A 19632-nucleotide genomic window follows, 5' to 3' on the forward strand; every position below is an offset into this window, starting at 1 on the left:
TTCACATGGTAGGTGGAAGGCTAGTCAATTTAAGACAGGCAGCCACAGAAATTTACTAGAATCTGAACATGCCCTGTGGCTTAGCTGATGCATTAAGTGAAATGTAATTTTGAGTATTAAAAAGGCATTAGTTGCAAAAATGTAAAGGAGAACTGTGAGATGAATCACATTAATGAACCTGTCTAGCATTAAGCAAGAAGCATTGGCAGAAACGACCTTGGAACAAAACTGTATTCTTCAGTGAAAGGATCCAAGTTATAGTTTATTAAAGAAAATAGAAAGGGATGAGTAAAAGCTAAAATATTTTGTCCAATGGAACAAAAGCTTATAGCATTTATGCCGAAAAAATGCAATGCTCTAAACCAGCATCCTGCTTAAAACAAAATAATAAAAGGCCTAATACCAGTCTTGGACATCTCAATGAACTTAATCTTTTGCATCGCACAATAAACCACAATCGTGAACTGGAATAGGTTGAAATAATGTCCTGTTGTTTAAAAGTGAAACAAATTTGAGAATTAATTAAAAGCACTTTATAGTCTTGGGTCAGCTTTTTTCATTTAAGCTTATTATTAAATGTTACAAAATACATTTACAAAAAGAAAAAAAGAAATGAAAGGAGAAAGGACACCAATTATACAAATAATCTTTAAATAATTTGACAGTATAGAGCAACAATAATGATGTGTATTTGCCTCTTAAATTTTATTTACGGAAGTTGTTTACATGTACTCGGGACAAATTCTATCCTTTTAGTTTTAGAAATGGTTTACTTAATTTTGTTTGTATTTTAGATATAAGCACACTCAAAATTAAAACCATAGGAATTAACCTATGGCCTATAAGTGGCCTCTGAGGAGTTGAGGGATGTTTTTGCAGCAGTAGAGAATATTTTTGAATTGCAGATGTTAAAAAAACAGTGTTTCTTTTAATAATCTTTTACCTAATAAACTACAATATGCTCATTCCTCATTTAGGCCTTGTACAGGCATGCACTTGAAGCATTTCGTATGACTTTCAAAGGGTGAGCAGACAGAAATGGTGGAAATATTTCAATAATAGTCCTGTGGGAAAAACTTTGTTTAGAAACTCTTCAAAATGAAGTGTTTCCTATTGTGTGTACACATTCCACAGAGCAGAATGATGTTTCACTCCCACAATGCTCTCCTCTCTTGCTGTCAGACTATATCTTTGAACCTGGGCCCTTGGGCTGACACTGTGGCTGCTTGTCTTGGCCTGCTCCCCATAACTAGCCACCCAGGCTGGTCAAAGCCGATGTGAAGCCTTCAGTAGGGCCTAACCCTCTACTGTACTGAAGTCTAAGGAGATGGCTTCAAAGGCAGCGTGTTTGATTATCCATATATATCAATTCTAAGCAATTTTCCTCTTGGAAAATCAAATGAAAAGGTGTTGGGAATGCGCACTTCACTTCTACTAAAGTTGTTTTCTATCCCAGGGGTATTACTTGAAAATACAAACATCCCACAAGACAGTATCACACAAGACCCTTTTTCTTAATGCTTTTGAAAGATCACTTTTTCTGGGTTAGCCTTTTTATCTGTTTTCTTCCACAAAGGGGTCACAGCATAACAAACTTTCTTTTGAATTTAATGGGTATTTTCAGAACATTTTCTTGTCCTACATTAATATTTATTTGCCTGATGACAGGGCTCATGAAATGAAAGTCACTTGTACCCTGGGCTACTCCAGCAGCTGCAGGACTGATTTAGGGGTTTTTTTAAGTGGTTTTGGCTGCCTCAATTTTCAGGTGGAAAACTTAAAATAGTTTTGCGGGGGTCCTGGTTTTCAAAAGAGTTGGCATTCAACACTTTTTGAAAACACAAATCCTTTAGCTTACTTAACAGAGCCACCCTTACCTCACTGGTTGCTTTTGAAAATCTTAGACTACTTTTAGTAACAATTTTAATGATATTAGCATTGCTTTAAGTCATGGCACTAACTCATTTTCAGCACTATGTCTTAAAGATTAGTTTGAATGAATATCCCCATACCTGTTGAGGCCATGCGTATCAGTGGTTGAAAATCCACTGCATTTCATAAATTCAAATATTTACCAAAACTTTTTGTTGCCTGATGGTTCAATAAGCTGAGCCTCATCTCTTGCTATCAGTATAAATTGGGAAATGTAAGGCTACAAACTCATTCAGGACTCTGCAGTATCAGGAAGTTTAAAGAAATTGGAAAATGACTTGGTGTATTTGAGTAGCTAAAAGCAAAGTGCTGACATTCTGAATAGTGCTACTCCATGAAGAAGTTTTATAACCCTGCTCATTTTATATTCAGAACATTACAATGTGTCCTTCTAATCTTCCAGGGACCCATATCACACAATTGCAGCAATCGACCCAGAGAAATTAAATATCTTCCAAACAGTGAGAGAGATAACAGGTAACACACAGTTGTAATGCTATATAACTTGAGCTCTTTTCTCATTTTGCATTTGTATTTGACATTTGTTTTTATCTGAAACACACAGAAACCTTTGGATACAGACAGTGCCATAAATTTGATAAACATTTAGCCAAATCCATACCAGTTGTTATCCACAAATGCATTTCCTACATTTCAGTTGATGCAGAATGTTCTCCAGTTCAGGGGTTCTTAGAAAGAGGGTAGCAAAGAGATGTCAGGACCTGATTGCTAAGTAGGATGGAGATCATTGCTACATGCCATCAAGATGGCAACCCTTGGAGGACTTTTGCCAAAGAAATAGGGGCCACAGCATGGAAAACTGTTGAGGAATTCTGCTCTAATATAGAGGTTTAATTTTAAAGCTTTGCTACCAAGGAATCAAGTAAGTGTTTCCCATCCATGTGTCATACTTTCATAGGAGACATATGACTAGAATTACAAGTAATGCTCCATGAACTTGCATCTTGTTTGCTACAGCTTCATCTTGCAGGGTTTAAGAACTCATTAATTATGAGTTCTCTTCCAGTTATTCTTTCCAAGATATTATGTACATAATTAAGGAAAAGCAACAATCATGGTATGCACATAAAAATGCTTCTGGGGGGAAGCTCTTCCTATTTTTAACTGACCTTCTATTAAATGGCTCCCTAACCTTTTCACCACTCAATAACAAGGTGCAACTTGTATCCTAATTAATATAGAGTATAACTCCAATTAGTCAGTGGGGTTACCTGGGTAAAGTAAATTCTGACTCTCATCCTAACTAGGGAAACATCTTATGTAACATAGGCCTTGTTTCAGCAAGGTATTTAAACATGTGTCAGAAGTTAAACACCTGAACAGTCCCATTAAAATTCACAGCTTTTAATCTCCTTGACTTGAGGGGGCTTACTCAAGCCATGGACACATGTTACCTTTGCATCAGGACATATGCATTTTTCCCAGCACAAAAAGTGAGCATATAGACATTCAAGCAGTATGTGGTGGACAAAAATCAAAATGATGCTGTCATAAACTGTTAGCTCTTTCCAGCTCCAACTTTACTGGAGAGCTGAGTTTTCCAATGCCATGTGAAATGCATGTTCAGTTTCATGCAGCATAATTTTGGTTGCTAGGATGCCAGCATCCTCTCCTCTCTCTCCCCCTTCCACATGTCACAGATAGTGCTAGGACCTGATTACTAGGGACCTACTCAATTCACGGTTGCACAGATTTCATGGAAACCATGAAATCAGGCATTGTCCACAAAATCTACAAAAAAAACAACAACCCCAAAACCAAAAATGTACTAAAAATACAATGCTGGCTTCTCCGTGGGAGCCAGCAGTTCTCGTAGCTATTGTGGCCTGGCCTTGCAGCCTACTAGGGTGTAGGGGGGAGCTGCCAGTACAAAAGGGAGGAGTCAAGGTGGTGGCCACCCCCTGCCACTTGCCACTGCCTGGCAGAGAGAGATACCTGTCATGTGGCCCCACTCCTGCCTACCACAAGGGCTACACAATGGGCAGCCTTCTAGGCCAGTCAGTGATGAGTGGTGGGGCTGCATGACAGACTGCCCTCTTGGTCAATCAGCAGGAAGGGGCATGGCCACCAGGACCCTTGGCCAATCAGAGGCATGGGGGACAGGCTTTGTGATAAGTCCGTGAAAATGGTGGCTGGTGCCATGGTCAGCCCGCAAAATCTCCCATCTACCACCTTGATTTGGATAGGTCCCTACTGATTACTAGGTAGGAGAGGAAGTCCTGGCTACATGTCAGAAAGATGGAAGGCCACTGGAGATGCTAATTCCCACCACAGCTTGAACCATCCCTGGACTGTTCAGGTGGTAGTAGGAATTCCCCCAGCTTCCCCCTGCTTCCCATCTGCCCTCTTTGTTGATCTGCCAAGGGTGGGATTAGGGTTAGGGTGAGGGAGTTCGTGCCACCACTGCTAGAACCTGGTAAGAACTGGGGCTCTGGTGGGGGAGGAGAGCAGTTTTGGCCTGAGTAGGCCCTGCAGGGCAAGGAGCTGTCCTTGATAGCTGCTGCTTTTTAGCACCTACCATTTGTTCACTGACATCCTGCCTCCTCCCCTAACTGAGAAGAGGGCAGACGGTCAATTATCAGGCTCCCCTGGGGCAGAACTACCCAAGGAGCAGCTCCCTATTACCCTCTGGCTGGAGATCTTGGATTTAAGGTGACTTTGTAACTCTCTAGCCAAGGGACTGGAATGTCTGTATGCCCTCCTTTTTGCCACATTTCCCTAGCACTTCAGATTTCCTAGCAAGTTGCAGCAGTGTGATTAAACACCTGCCCACAGCCTTATGCTTGGAGTTAGACATGTCTTTAAGGGCTTTGTTGAATCAGGGTGATAATGAACCATGGTGCCATGTGTGGTGCCTGTGAGATGCTGCTTCTTCCTGATCTGCAAGGCACTTCTACTAGGTAGTATACTAGTAAAGCTAGGATACCACTCAATCCCTGGTGATCCATGCACCTGACAGTCCAAGTCCCTCAAAAAATTATACGGTTGAGGGCTGCAGAAGTTATGATGTCACAAATTTAAATTCTCAGTCATTTCAAAGTTTGGTTATTTTACTCAGTTTCCCTATAGATAAAAAATACTAAATCCACACATTAACAAATCCCAGCAACTTCAATTCCTAGAAAATTTGATTCTGTCCACTGCCTTAGACTAGAAAAAGGTGGGGAGTTGAGGAAATATGAACTGACTGTGTTTCTCCACTTTGCCCTAAGTTTGGCTTTGGACTAGGTCTGAATTTCCTAAAACAACTTATGTACAGTCCCTTTGTTATGTGGGAGAAGACTGCACTGCCATGTCTTACTTCAAAGCTGGTGTCCCATATTTTTCATTACTTATGTATTCTGCTTTCCAGACCTTTGTTCTCTCTTTATTATGGAATAATCTACCATAATTCAAGTACACAATAAAGTAGCCTCAATGGCTGAGATGATGGGACATTTCTGATTTTATTTCCTTAGGTTACCTGAATATACAGTCATGGCCTGAAAACATGACAGATTTCAGAGTGTTTTCTAACTTGGTAACCATAGGCGGGAGAGCCCTTTACAGGTAAGATTTGCCTTTCTCTATTAATGTAATGATTTATACTGTGCTATTACTATTTAAATATTATAATATAAATACCATAGAGAATAAAATCCCTCAAGAAGACCAGTTTAATTATAAACTTTAACTAGTTTTCCACTTAATACTAGTTACATATATACAGTTCCTGCCCCTATTGATTTTATTGATTTCAAAATGATAGCTTAAGATTTTCCACCAGAAAATAAATTTGTTGTCCAAAATTTACTGTTAATGAAGGAATGTGCAGTGTGCCCAGTCTATCAGTCATGTTTTAAATCTTTCACGTGTTAATTGGTATCACTAATTTGGTATCACTCATAATCTACCATTCAGTAATGTTTTAGCATAAGCTAAACCCACATTTGAATATGTTAGCTCAGATTCTATTTGAATTTCCTAATGCATGCATAATATTGTACATCTTGCTTCCTAAATATAATAGAAGTAAAATGCAAGAATGATCACTGAAATGCCTGTACTTGCATATGGGACTTGCAATAGCTAGCTAGTTCTACTTTTACAAGTGGTATTTTGATATGAAAGCTGATATGGAGAAGTCAGTGTTAGAGGGAAGAAAATATGGTGAGAAATAATGGGGAAATGAAACAATATATCTGTATGATATATACAGTAGCCTCTCATTCCCAATTGCACAAAATGTTGTATATCCGTCAAGGGATTCTGCTGACATCGTAAACAACGGCCCACGTAGATTATGAATAGGCAGTGAAACCTTGAGATTGAATTACAGCCCTGTATCCAGTTTTTGAAGCAGTGATTTTTATTTAGAATAGCTAGAAAACAATTATAATCATCCAAAAAAAGTAGATAATACTCAGAAAAGGGATTTTGGCTTCATTCATTTGCATCCATAAAATAATATGCAAAGGCATATCTACATTGTACAGGTGAAGACTTACTCTTGCTATGAGAAAGAAGTGAGACAACAAGATACTGTGATATAAGAAAAAAGTATTTAATGGCAGGCTGGAGGTGTTTCATTAAAGCTTACAATATTATTGGAAGAAATAAGACTTTTAATCTGACCTGAAAAGAAGACTTAAATCCATTTTCCATATCATTCTTCTACCATTCTCTCCTTTGTTTATAATCTAGCCCAAGATTAATCTCCCCAGTACCTCTTATTTTTTTATACTTATGAGCATAGCACTGTAAATTTAAATAGTGAAAACAGATGAAACTATAGCTTGTATGACTTTGTTCAGTAGCTGCTACAAACATCCAATGACAGTAGTGGCATGAACATCCTTATCCTGTTATCTTCTCTTACCTTAATCTTACAACACTGTCACGTTCCAGTAGACAAATTGGCATGACTCCTTTGTCGTCTCAGGGTGTGGACAAATGTAATGCTTAGAATGTTCTAAATATACTTTAAATCCCAAGAGTCCGGATGCTCAGGCCACTTTAGACCACTTAAAACTTCCCAGAATGTTACAAAGCATGCTGGTAAAATCAAGTACTTTTCTGAGCCAGTCCTCCTTGAACTGGTTCATTGCTATGCATGGACACAGAGCATTCCATGACTAGTTAGCCACCCAGCTCCTCACTCTCCACTCCCGAGCCCTTGCAGGGCAATGGAGTTGCTCTGTGATTTAGCCAGGACGCTGCTGCCCAAAGATCTATTGCTTATAGAGACCACAGTGTGCAGGGATGGGGAAAGCACAAGGCCTGTTTCAATTTCACTACCGTATCAATGCTAGGGATCCTGGGCAGGAGGTCCAAGCTTATTTGGTGGGGAGAGGAAGACAGATTCTAGAGGGAGGGTCTTTGTAGCCCTCTGCTTGTGGTGGATGGATGGTTGTGCCTGTAACAGTAAACCCCTGCTGGGTGGTGATGGTGGGGAACTAGAGTCCTGCCCAATGGAAACTTAAAGCTGTGGGTGTAGGGGGAGAAGAACCATTGCACAATGGACACATACTAGAACCCATTTCCATGCTCAGTTTGAAATGAAGTGGTCCATTAACTGTTAATTGTTCCTGAACCCTGTGCTGTGCTTTTGCAGCCGGCCCTGCCCAGCAGGTTCCACCCTACACACACATCTCTATGCAGTTGCTGGCAATGAAAGGTAACTGAGTGGTTGGAAAAAACGGAAGAGTTCTCGAGGGACCCCAGAAAATCCAGCCCCCCTCAGACTTGCACACAGGTGTCCAGGCAACCACTCCACTCCACTCCAACTCCATGCCCCAAGCAAGGTCTTCCTCCCCTTCTAGAGGAATTCTGGGGAAATTCATTGATTCCTGGAAGTCATGCTTGTCTGAGTACTCTACCACCTTCTGGTGGCATTTTGGGAGCAATACAGTCCCTAAAAGAGGAGGTTTCTACTTAAAACCCTTAGTAGTGTATGTGTGGACACTTCTGTCCAGGGACAATTGTGAAACCTTTCCCAATCAGTGATATGCTTGCAATGGTTCAACTGTTATGTCTGTTTGCACCCTCAAACTAAGTGTTCTATGTATTCATTCAGTTCTCCATGGTCATGTAACTATACTTGAAGTCCTTTGAATCTTTAAAACATGTTGCATATGAATGATATTGACAGCAATTGAAACTAAATTCCCTTTTTGAGTTATTTTTTTAATTCATTTTTCAAATGAGATATATAATGATCATTTTACAATTAAGATGAATTCTAGAGCTGTTCAGAAATCCCTTCCTGTGAAAAATGTAATGTTTTTGGAAAGAACATCCCCCTCCCCACTCAGAAAGAAAAGCCAAAATCTACAAATTGTTTTGTGACAACTAGTCTACATAAATTGTTTTTGGAGTACTGGCGCACTTGGTTTTTGCTTGTCCACTGACAGCACAGGTTACTGTTGTCAATTTTATTTTATCTCTAAAGGCAGAAAATGTAATTGAAAAGTGCCTTCCAAATGAGATTTTGGGGAGGCTATCATTTTGATTTTTCTTGAACAAATAATGGAATTTTCAAAAAAAAAATTGAAGAAAAATGTTTTATAGAAAATGTGTATTTTTCAAAACTATACATTTAAAACCATTCTAATGGAAAAGACCCAGGTAACTTAAATTCCACATTCCAGGGCTAATGCACTTGTATTTATGTTTCTTTCCCAGTGGCCTTTCCTTACTTATCCTCAAGCAGCAGGGGATTACTTCTCTACAGTTCCAGTCCTTGAAGCAAATCAGTGCAGGCAACATCTACATAACTGACAACAGTAATCTGTGTTACTACCATACAGTCAACTGGAGCAGCCTTTTCAGCACACCCAACCAAAAGACAGTGATCCACCGAAATAAAAAGGCTGAGAACTGCAGTAAGTACTTCTGATCAATGCAATTTTTTGTCTGTGATTGGGCAGAAGGATATAAGTAATGGATACTTTATGTACTGTAGGCCAGCTATCCAGGAGTGTCGCTTGCCATTAACTTCATAGATATCAATGGAGCCTTGTTGATTCACAGAAGCTGAGAATTGGACCCAGTATGTCTCTGATCAGATTTATAGACAATTAAAGTGCATTTAAGTATGACCAGCTGTAAAAAAGAAGAGAGGGGGCACTGCTGTCTCACCATGTTTTGAACTTCCCAGCATTAGAGGCCCATTTTCACAAATGTAAATTCCAAAGTAATAAATGTGAAGTGACTGTAGTGTTCCAGAAAGATGTCAGTTTGACAAATTTGAAAATTGTTGTCCTTTTTCATGGAAAAGGACTGGCAGTAAGTGTCTTCCCCAGCTGACCTACCCAAGTTCCTTCATCATCTTCTACAAAGGTCACTGTTGGGGATGATTGGATCATTTAGACCTTTCTCACCTTTTTGTCTTCACCCTCTGTGACAAGGTTACTAACAAGGTGTTAATTACTGCTGATTGTATGCTTTATTTGAAAGCCTGTCTGCTTGTAACTAGATTAAGATCCAATGCACTGGAAAACAAGCGCATTCTATGAATGTGATGGGCAAAACAATCATAGTTATGTTGATGCCAGGCCAGGAATTTACTGGTACATAAAAGCTATCATATTTTTTGATAAAACAGTTCTATGTCAGCTTCTTTTAGAACTCTAACAAAGGTGTACATTTATGAAGCTACTCCCCATTTTAAGTGACATGTCTTGTATTTGGGCCTTTGCTATATACTTTCTTAAACTGCAGTCTACATTTTTCTTACTCTTCTAGGTTTTTTTTTCTTTTACCCTCTTCTCAATGTAGGGTTGGGTATTTGAATAGTCAAATACACTTCAGTCAAATATTAGTCAAAATGGTTTAAAAATGCCAATACGTCCAATAATACACAGAAAAAGGCACAATTTTTCCATTAAGAAATGTGTAAAAAATGAAAAAAAAATATCTGTCATGAAAACTACAAACAAATGTAGGGGGGGTTGGGGCTTTTTTTAGTAAAATACTATAATATTTGACAGGTCAAAAATATACAGTCAATTGACAATATTTGACTGGCCAATTGACTTGCTTGTCAATCCTATTCCAATGTCACTGAATTCTTTTCTATTCTCTATATGTTCTCATACAATATAAGATGAGTGCTGCTCCATATTGACTGAAGCAACTTGACTTACTGACTTAAATTTGTTACATGTGGTTTGTCTATGTTTTCATCTTGTCACCAAAAGACAGTAATGTGTACAGCTGAGTCTTGTTTTGGTTGGTTATCTTTTTCAATACTGATGTTTTTCTGTGTTTGTTAGAGAAGACATGTCAGCAAAATACGCCCTGCACTTTGAATGGGACCTGATGTAAGGTTGTAATGGTCTTTACTTCCTCAAATCATTTAAGTGTTTTGAGCTGGTTCCCAGGATGGTATTTATTCCACACAGAAAAACTTTTCTTTTATGGAAGAGTTCCATCATGCCAAAAAAGCAAAGTTGTTGATTATGGTGCTCATTCTGGAGCTTTAAGGGTTTTTTTTTTAAGTATCCTGAACCTAGGTCATCAAGCATCCCCAAAATAATAATAATAAAAAATGTCAAACAAGAAATAGAAGGAAGATGGAACAGAAACCTATATCTTATCCCATAACAGTTGAGCATTGCTTCAAGGTCTTTAGAGCTTGGAGATTATATTTTAGGAGACAACAGAAAATATATGGCTCAAAGGTGAACTGCTTATCTGGGCCATGGCGCTTTTCACTTCCTGCAACAGTTTCTCATTTGTTTCACTGGCTTTGATTGCTTGGAGGCTTAGTTGAACACAGTATTAAATGGTTTAGGGAGCTGCAAAGTATCCCTGTATTAACTGTCAGGACTCCTATGTCAAATGACTTTTTGTTCTTTTGTGTAATCTCTAAGTTTTGTTGGCTTTGAAATATCAAAAACTGTCAAAACATGGGATTCCCAACCCTTTCCAGACATGGAAGCCTGCATCTGTTGTTGGACTGTTCTTATTCTGTAGACTTATAAGAAAAGAAACCAAATTATTTTTCTCCATAATAAAGAGGAATGACCTATCAGAAATAATTACCTATAATTTGTTAAATTTAATATTAGAGTACCTTCTGTGTGTTTGAGGACAGTATGGAATAAATGACTAAAAGTGCTAAAGGTGAATAATGTATCTGAGATCTCATTCTTTAAACTTCATTGGGAAAACAGTTTCTAATTAGTTTCACTCTAACAAATCTGTGTAGGCTATATTACTGTGGTGTGTGAAGCCAACCTCTCTAAAATTGCCTCTAAACTATGCTCATGAAAAAATTGTGGACACATGAAAGTCAAGTTTTAGGTGGTTAATTTCTGAATTGTAAATGCAAACATCCATTTAAAAGTTTTTCTTAAGGTGTTTTTAATGTAATGGACATTTTGAAGAGGCAGCATTCATTTAGCAGACCCGGCATTAGACTGAGTCTATGGAGATCTGTGTTGTGTTTCTATGTCTGAGACTGACAGACTATAATCCCGGGCAAGTCACTTCATCCATTTTTCTTCACACCCTTTGTTTGTCTTGTCTGTGTAGGCTCTGATTTTTGCAAACGCTTGGGTGCATGTTTCACTTCCCTACTCAAAATATTCCCATTAAAGTTAGATGCACTAGTCAAAATTTGGAATTAAACTCATGAATATGTATTTGCAGGATCTGAGTCTAACCTCTTTGGGCAAGCACTTTTTCATTTTGTGCGTCTAAGCAGAGCTTAGCGTACTAGAGCTCTTAATAAATTGGGGACTCTAAGATTTTATTATAATACAAAAAATGGCAATAAAACAGGTCAACATAATGAAGTATCAACAATACTTCTAATAATACTTCATATCTAATTCAGTCTCCTTTTCAGTATCTATTTCCTGCCACTGAGTGACACAGGTTACTGTGCATGATGGACCTGTGGTCTGACCCAGTAAATGACAATTCTTACCTTCTTACTTCTTAATTTAGTGCAAAATATACATCTTTATTCAAGTTGTGTGTATATATGTGTGTGTCTGTGTTTGTGGAAATTCTCAACAAAAAAGAAACATTAGATTCTTTCTCCAATCACACTCTAGTATGTTAATCAGCACTCCTTTGTATATTTTAAACCATTATCCACTTATTTCCTACTTTCATCAGAAAGATTGTTCTTGTGTGGGGCTTATTTTTAGGTAGCTTCACTCAAAATAGAAAAGTTATTTTCATGACAGCTTTCAAGATCAGCAAAGTTAACATCATGTTTGAACAACTTTTATGAAATCCTATGATCTGGTGATATCCTCCCCAAGTCATTTGATACTGAGTTCAACTAAGCCTTCAAATAGTTGATGCCAGTGAAGTACTGAAAAGTTGTTCAGAGTTTAAAATGTCTGGAAGAGTTTAGAATACAAGAATGTATTTTTAAAAAATGCACTGGTGTTGTTTAAGAAACACTACTGGCAACAGTGTTGTTAGGGTATTTGTCAACTGAGTTTGGCAGAACATTTATTGTTTGAATGGTGAATCATGATGAGATAAAGATGATGGATCTCAATCATTTTGAAAACCACTAGACACTTATCTAGTACAAGAAATATATTTCACTTTCCTGGTACTCTCAGAATTGGATCATCATCCTACTGGTATTTTTACAACTTCATAAAAACAGTAGATATTTGGTGTTTGTTTTCACAGCCTGCTAGCTTTTAAACAAAGTCAAAATCACCTTTAAGAGGATTCCTTTAGCTTCACATTGGTAATGAACTTCTTCATCTGTGTGAAGTAAATGGGTTGATTGAGAAAGCTTACTCTTTGTATGTTTGTTGGGGATATGAAAAAAGCCATTTGCATTTTGAAGGGCCTGAATAGGATATCAGTCTATAAAATTCAGGGAAAGGTTTTATCTGACTCATTCACTCAACATTGTTATACTTCTAACTGAGCCATTGTGGCATGTCAGGGTTTTTTGGAGGAAATTATTTGAAAGCTATTTGAAATCAGCCTACCAAGATCCCAAACCTCTGAAGCGATCCTGAATAAAACACAAAAAACCTAATACTTACACTTCACCTGAAGTGGAATTTGTTGCCTCAAAGGATAATTAAATGAGTCACTCTCTTTATTTAGCACCTAGTGGAAGTTAAAGGACACAGAAATCCAGCATGAGTCCTCCTGAAGAATGGAATAGCTGCCCTGATCGGTTCTTCTATCTCACATTTCCATCACCTTAACATGCTTCTGATGCGATATTTTAGAATTGGCTACTAGTAACTGACCGGTGCTCAGAAATTGGAAGTGATAGTTATATGTACATGAACTGTAAGTGCACATCAGATAAGCTATATCTATAGCCCTATAGATGGCTAGATTTGGATGGATGGAAAGAGGACCAAGCTGCACATAAAATTGGTAGGGAAAATGGTGTACGATAGCAAAAGCGATTCAAGATGAAATTTATCTTTCTCCTACTGTGTTTTAAAAGAATGTGATGAAATTGTGCCATAGTGAAAATTGTGAATGTTTCCAAATTTTCTCTGGGGCATTTTCATCCATTTTTCAGAAAGGCTTTGGTTTTCCACAGCTTATGTTCTCTGCAGAACTTAAACCGTATTTTCAAAAATAAATGTATAGCAAACACATTTCATTATTGAAAATGTAGACAACACTCCACTGATATGCATGGGTGTTGAACACTCATAGCTGAGATATGAATTTAATCTTGTACTGCATAGTTATAAAATGTTTAAAATATTGTGGGGTGTATTTTCAACGCATAACCCTAATGAAACATCCAAAAATGACCAACCCCCGCCCCCCAGAAATAATTCTATAAACTAAGCTGGCTTGGGAATGCAGGTGGTAGATGGACATCTTCAGTCAGGCAGTTGTGTGGACATATGCTTGAGTAACTAAGTATTCAGTTGTATCAAAGTCTGGAGTACCTAAATGCAGTGAATGGAACTCTCTTCCAGTTCATAGTTTTTCCTCCCTTTAATTGCTATTATAAATGCAATATAAAATGTAGCTGTATGATTTGCATAAGGCTTAATATTTTGTGAATTACTATAAAGATTTTTTAATAGGAAAGATTTTTGTTTTAAGCTGAGTTTACTATCATGCCATGCCACACTAAAATATAGGGTTTACTGTTTTTTTCTGGCCCTGGGCCCAATGGTTGCTTAATGTAATATTTTCAGAGAGCATTCACATTAAATATGAATCTACACTGAGTGAATTCAGTAATACTGCTTTCCTGTAAAACCTGAGGCCAGCAGGTTGGAAGCACTCCTGCATGCCTCCCAGCATGCCCCGTGGATTCCCTAGGCTGTGGGAGACTGCCAAGTGCCTGTACCACCCTGATTAACTGCTGGGCATGGGCAAGCATGTCACCAAACACCTGGCCCATCACCATGGACCCTCCCCCATGCCCAGTCCTAGGTTTCCAGTAAAGTTCCAGATAGACGTGCATGTGCCTCCATGTCCTGGCCTGGCAGTACCCCATTATGGCAACCTGCCACCTTAGCCCAAGCAGGGAGACCCCAGAGCAGTGGAGTGTCCTTTTTGTTACCCTGTATGACTGTCACTGGATGCTGTGGGACATCAGTCACATCCATGTGAATGTGATGGGGCAGCAGGTCACCATGGGATGCAGCTTCATGCCCCCAAAGGAACAGCTGGATGTCCTACATGGGGCCACCCACTGCACACTGAGCCTGCCAAGCATCCTGGACTTGGTCATTGACTTTCACATGGTCAATGAGGATGAGGCTACCCAGGATCCCATGGGTGCTGGGATGATTGTCCTGGGTACCTGGGATGATGAACAGTGGGTCCAGACCTTCTGCATGTGTTGGACCACCTTTGTGGACACTGTCACCCATCTAGTCCCCCACATCACACACCAGGACGTAGGAATGTAGCCACCCTTGACCCTGGAGAAGCAGGTGGCCATCACTGTCGTGAAGCTGGCCACCCTCAGCAGTTACTTCTGTGTTACTAACTAGTTCAGCATGGACAAGACCACAGCTGACAAGGCCATCCAGGAGGTGTGCCTGGTCATCCAGGACATCCTGGCAAACCACTTCATCTGCCTTGTCAACCTGCAGGAGGAGTTCTCTGGTTTCTGCCTCATGGGCTTCCCCAACTGCATGTGAACAGCACACATATCCCCATCCTCTGCCTGACCCAGGCTGTTCAGGAATTCATCAACTGTAAGGGCTACTTCTTCATCATCCTGCAGGGCATTGCCCATTACCAGGGCCACTTCACCCACATCTTCACCAGCTGGACAGGCAGTGCCCATGATGCTAGCATCTTCCAGAGCTCTGCACTCCCCAAGCTGATGGAGAGTGGGTGCTACAGTCCTAGGCTCCTTCATTTGTCATCAGTAATGTTGTCATCTCTCCCCCCATCATCAATGACCCAGCTTATCCTTCCTGCCCAGGCTGATGAAACCATATGGGGAACAGCTGGACTGCCAGAAGGAGAACTTCAACTACTGCCTAAGCAAGCACTGCATGTTGGTGAAGTGTGCCTTTGGCTGCCTCAAGGCATGCCGGTGGGCTCTCAGCGTGTACCTTAAGGTGTATTCTGCAACATCTGTGAGACCAGGAGAGAGGCCTTCTGTGAAGCCTGAACAGAGGAGGCACAGTGTGCAGACCAGGCATGGCAGGTCATGCATATGTTGCACAGGGATTGGGGAGAGAACAGACCCTCTGCTGATGTTGGGGGCACTGACCCTACATAGCAGCAGGCAATCCAGATCAGTGAAGCCCTGAGCAATTATCTCCTTACCCCTATCTGAACTCTTCTCCCACATGGGTCCAGGAGCTGTACTGCTGCTTTTCACCTGGCAAAGTGGAAATTGGGGTCCCAGCTGTTTTGCAGGTGGGCAGCATGCCCTGAAGCAGTGCTGGAACAGGTTGTTGGGGTGGGAGGGCCTGGTTCCACTTGCAGGCACTGCAGTGGGCACCTGCTCTGCTCCCTCAGAGGGTCTGGGGATCCAGGGTCCTGCAAGGACTCGGGCCTTTCCGGAGTGGACAGGGACTGATCACTCTGGGTAATGCCAATGGAGCTCTTATACTGCCTCCTCCCCTGGTCCTTCCCTTACAAAAGAGGTATTTCAGTGTGGGGTCTCTGCAGGACATTTCCCTGGTGAGAGTCAGCTAGGCCCAGAGGGATGAGCTTTACCACTACTCCCAGGGAAATGCCATCCAATACTCTATGCTTCTGTTGCAGGATATGGTCTTTGGGAGGTGCTCTAGAGCTGGAGGAGGGCCATCTTTTTTGTGGCACACTGGAGAACCCCAGGTTGCCATTCAACATGAGAGTTCTTCTTGTGTGCTACCTGTGGCTCTGCTGACACCCTCAGATGGATGAGCTGACACCCTCAGATGTATTTACAGTCACCACCGCTATTGACACACTGCTCAATTTGTGACCTGACCTTGAGAGAAGTTCCCCAAACCCAGCTATCTAAGAAGAGTCCTGCCATCTGCCACCCTTGGCTTTCCAGCACTGATCTTCTACTATGAATACTCCAGGAAGGGATGGGAGTAGGATGTGGGTGTTGCTTTGCTTTTAGGGTTTGGAGTAGAGGGTGTGGTCCAGGACCAGGACAGGGCTGTGATTGCAGGAGAAGGGGTAGGGGTTGTCTTGAGGGGTCAGTATGGTGGCTTCCTATACTGTGAGACTCAGAGTCACCTAGCACCCATGGAGTTTCCCCAGGGATCACATCAAGGGGTGGGGGGAGGAGAAAGTGCTGGAGTTCCACTTCCAAGCCTCTCCAGGCACACAACTCAGGATTCACCTAGGCAGTGGGACCATATCATCTGAATTAATGATTCCTACATAGGACTCCTACCATCACTTCAGGGCATTTTTTAGATTGGGAGGGAGGGAGAGAGGGGGGTTGTTTGGCAAGGGGGATTTTTTTTTCATTCCTGCTGTACTACAACTCTAGTGGTTCTCATAGATAGCTGTGTGTTATATCCTACCCCTGACCTTGGTGTTCTCTCTGCCACCTGGTCCCATGATGCTGCCAACGAGGATGGCATTGAGTGCTGGCATTTTTACCTGGGTTTTACACTGTATCTTCAGAGATCAGTCAGCTTTTTTAGTGCCTTTCTTTGGGTGTGAGGTGGGAGCTCTTTCAATGCCATTGCTCTGGCCAGCTGGGTGGAGGCTCCATTTCTCCCAGAAGCCGAGCATGGCCCTGAGTGATAGATCAGGGAGGTGTGAATGAGGCAGTTTTATGTTCTTGTAGAATTGGAGATGGGCTCCTAACTGCCCAAGATCAGGGCATGGGGTAGTCTGGTGCCTTGGCTATGGTCCAGGGAGGGGAGGTGGGGAATGGTCTGTCCAGTGCTAAAAGATAGTGCTAAATGACAGAAACCTCCCAAGCATTTAGCAGCCTGTGGCTCTGTGCTTTGAGAGGTTAAGATAAGGCAAATCACCCTTCTCCCCACTTTTCTTCCTCCTCTCTCTTTTCCCCAGAGGTCCCACATTTCCCCAGTACCGGACTCCCATCACAGCCTTGAGGAGTGGGGGCAAATTGTATTGTCCCAGGCTGCAAGCAGCCCTTGATTTATGCTTAACTCATCAGCAGAAGTTGGGGGAGAACTGGCTGTGGACCCTGTGGGTGATATTGCAGATGTAGCAACTGTGCTGGTAGTGTGGGGGCTAGAGGGTACTCTGCATGTCTGGAAGGGGGGCAGTGAGGTTTCAGAGGAGTGGGTTTGGAACACCCATGGGAGCTGTGAGGGGAATGGTATTCTGGGGCCAGCATGCTTGGCCATGGTCTACAGGGTTGAGGACAGTGGACGGGGGGTTCCAATGAGGTAGCGGGCATGGGCTCCAACTCCAGCTCCTGGGTCTCAATTGCTATGGTGTCAGACCACTCCTGCATGCCATGTTTTCTGCTCTCAACCATGCCTGAGAAGATGTCAAAGGTACTCAGGTTTAGCTGCAGGTGCAACTCAGCTCCCACATCTTGTGACAATGCAGGGACCAACACCAATGGGATAGACTCCTTGTGCGCCAGCTTCAACAGCTGACTTCTTTCCCTCTGGCCCCAGGAACCTGCACCAGTGGTCACCTAGTTGTCCCATTGTCTGGGGCCTCCCTGCACTACCTCCTATGGTAGAGTCCCTACCGATGGACTCCCCCCTGCCCCCAAGTGGTGCCATAAGTGTGTGGGGTCTCAATGTCCCTGTCTTTGATGAGGAAGTGGGACAGCTCCTCACAGAATGGTATGACTTGCCTCTGGGCCCCAGACCTCTTGTTGGCATGGTGCATGTGATTATACTGGATCTTCATCCATTTAGTCTTGATGCAGCATTTGTCCCGATCCCTTCTGTGGCCCTGTGCCTGCATCTGCTGGGCAATGCACTTGAAAACATTCCTGTTACAGTACCCTTTCTAGAGCTGGTACTGGATCTCCTCCTCACCCTAGATGGTGATGAGATCCCTCATCTCCTTGTCCCATTTGTGTGACCAGGGTTGGAGGAGAATAGGATGGGGTCTTCCATGGTCCATGGTAGTGACCATGGGATCTCAGCATCCATGGGTATGTGAAAGTCTGGCTGTGAGGGAGTTGGATGGAAATCTGGAAGGGTGGATAGATTTAATAGGATTCATACATTTTTAGGGTTGGAAGGGACCTTAGTAGATCACGGAGTCCAACTGCCTGCCCTGGGCAGGAAAAAGCATTGGGGTCAGATGATCCCAGCTAGGTGCTTGTCTAATCTCCTCTTAAAGACCTCCAAGGTAGGGGAAAGCACCACCTCCCTTGGAAGTCCATTCCATATTTTGGCAACCCTCACCATAAAGAAATTTTACCTAATGTCTAATCTAAATCTGCTCTCTGTCAGTTTATGGCCATTGTTCCTAGTAACCAGGGAGCACCCTGATAAACAGAGTGTGCCCTATTTATTGCTGCCCCTGTCCCCCTATTAATTTGTAGATGGCTACAAGATCCCCTTTCAGCCTTCTTTTGTGGAGGCTGAAGAGATTCAGGTCCTTCAATTTCTTCTCAGAGGAACTAACCTGTAGGCCCATAAACCTCCTCTGAATCCTCAAGTAGCCCTCCTCTGAACCGTCTTAAGGTTATCCATATCCCTCTTGAAGTGCGGTACCTAGAACTGGAGCAGTATTCCAGCTATGGTTTTACCAATGCTGCATAGAGGGGAAGTATCACCTCCTAGTAGGCTTGTGTGAAGCTGCTAGTATTTGTTTTGGATTTGGATTCAGCCAATTTGGGGGACAGTGATTTGATTCAGCTGAAGCTGATTCGGAGATTCGGATGCTGCTGAATCTCTGAATTGGCTAGGCCAGGCCCATCCCATGCCCACTCTCCCAGCCCGACAATGGCTACTCCACCTGCCCCAGCTCCAGGAGAAAAAAAAAGCCCTGGTGCTCACCGGGTGCTGCTGGGTGGGGAGCGATCCCCTCTGCATTCCACTGCCCCATGCTGCATGAACCTCCCTCCCCTCCTCATTCCCCCAGCCCCCCCATGGGTGCCCCGCCCGGCCCAGCTCTGGCCCTTTAAGAAAAAAACCTGAAAAAAAACCCAGACTCACTGATCCTGCTTGTGGGGGATGATCCCCACTGCCCCATGCCACGTGGGGGGCTCTGCAAAAGCCCCCAAAGCCACTGCAGAAGCAGTGAGTCCCAGGGCATTTCTGTTTTTTTTTTTTTTCTTAAAGGGCCAGAGCTGGGGTGGGCAGGGCA

General features: G+C 42.1%; 1 protein-coding gene across 1 annotated transcript in view; it reads left to right on the plus strand.

The window, feature by feature from the left end:
- Positions 1 to 19632, plus strand: part of ERBB4 (erb-b2 receptor tyrosine kinase 4) — a 970081-nt gene that overhangs the window by 605209 nt on the left and 345240 nt on the right. The window contains exons 10-12 of the mRNA XM_019522894.1: positions 2336 to 2409; positions 5412 to 5502; positions 8617 to 8816. Of these exons, the coding sequence (XP_019378439.1) occupies positions 2336 to 2409; positions 5412 to 5502; positions 8617 to 8816 (365 nt within the window). The remainder of the gene's footprint in view (positions 1 to 2335; positions 2410 to 5411; positions 5503 to 8616; positions 8817 to 19632) is intronic.

Source organism: Gavialis gangeticus, unplaced genomic scaffold (genome assembly GCF_001723915.1).
Source record: "Gavialis gangeticus isolate Ggan-Ray unplaced genomic scaffold, GavGan_comp1, whole genome shotgun sequence".
Classification (NCBI taxonomy): Eukaryota; Metazoa; Chordata; order Crocodylia; family Gavialidae; genus Gavialis; species Gavialis gangeticus.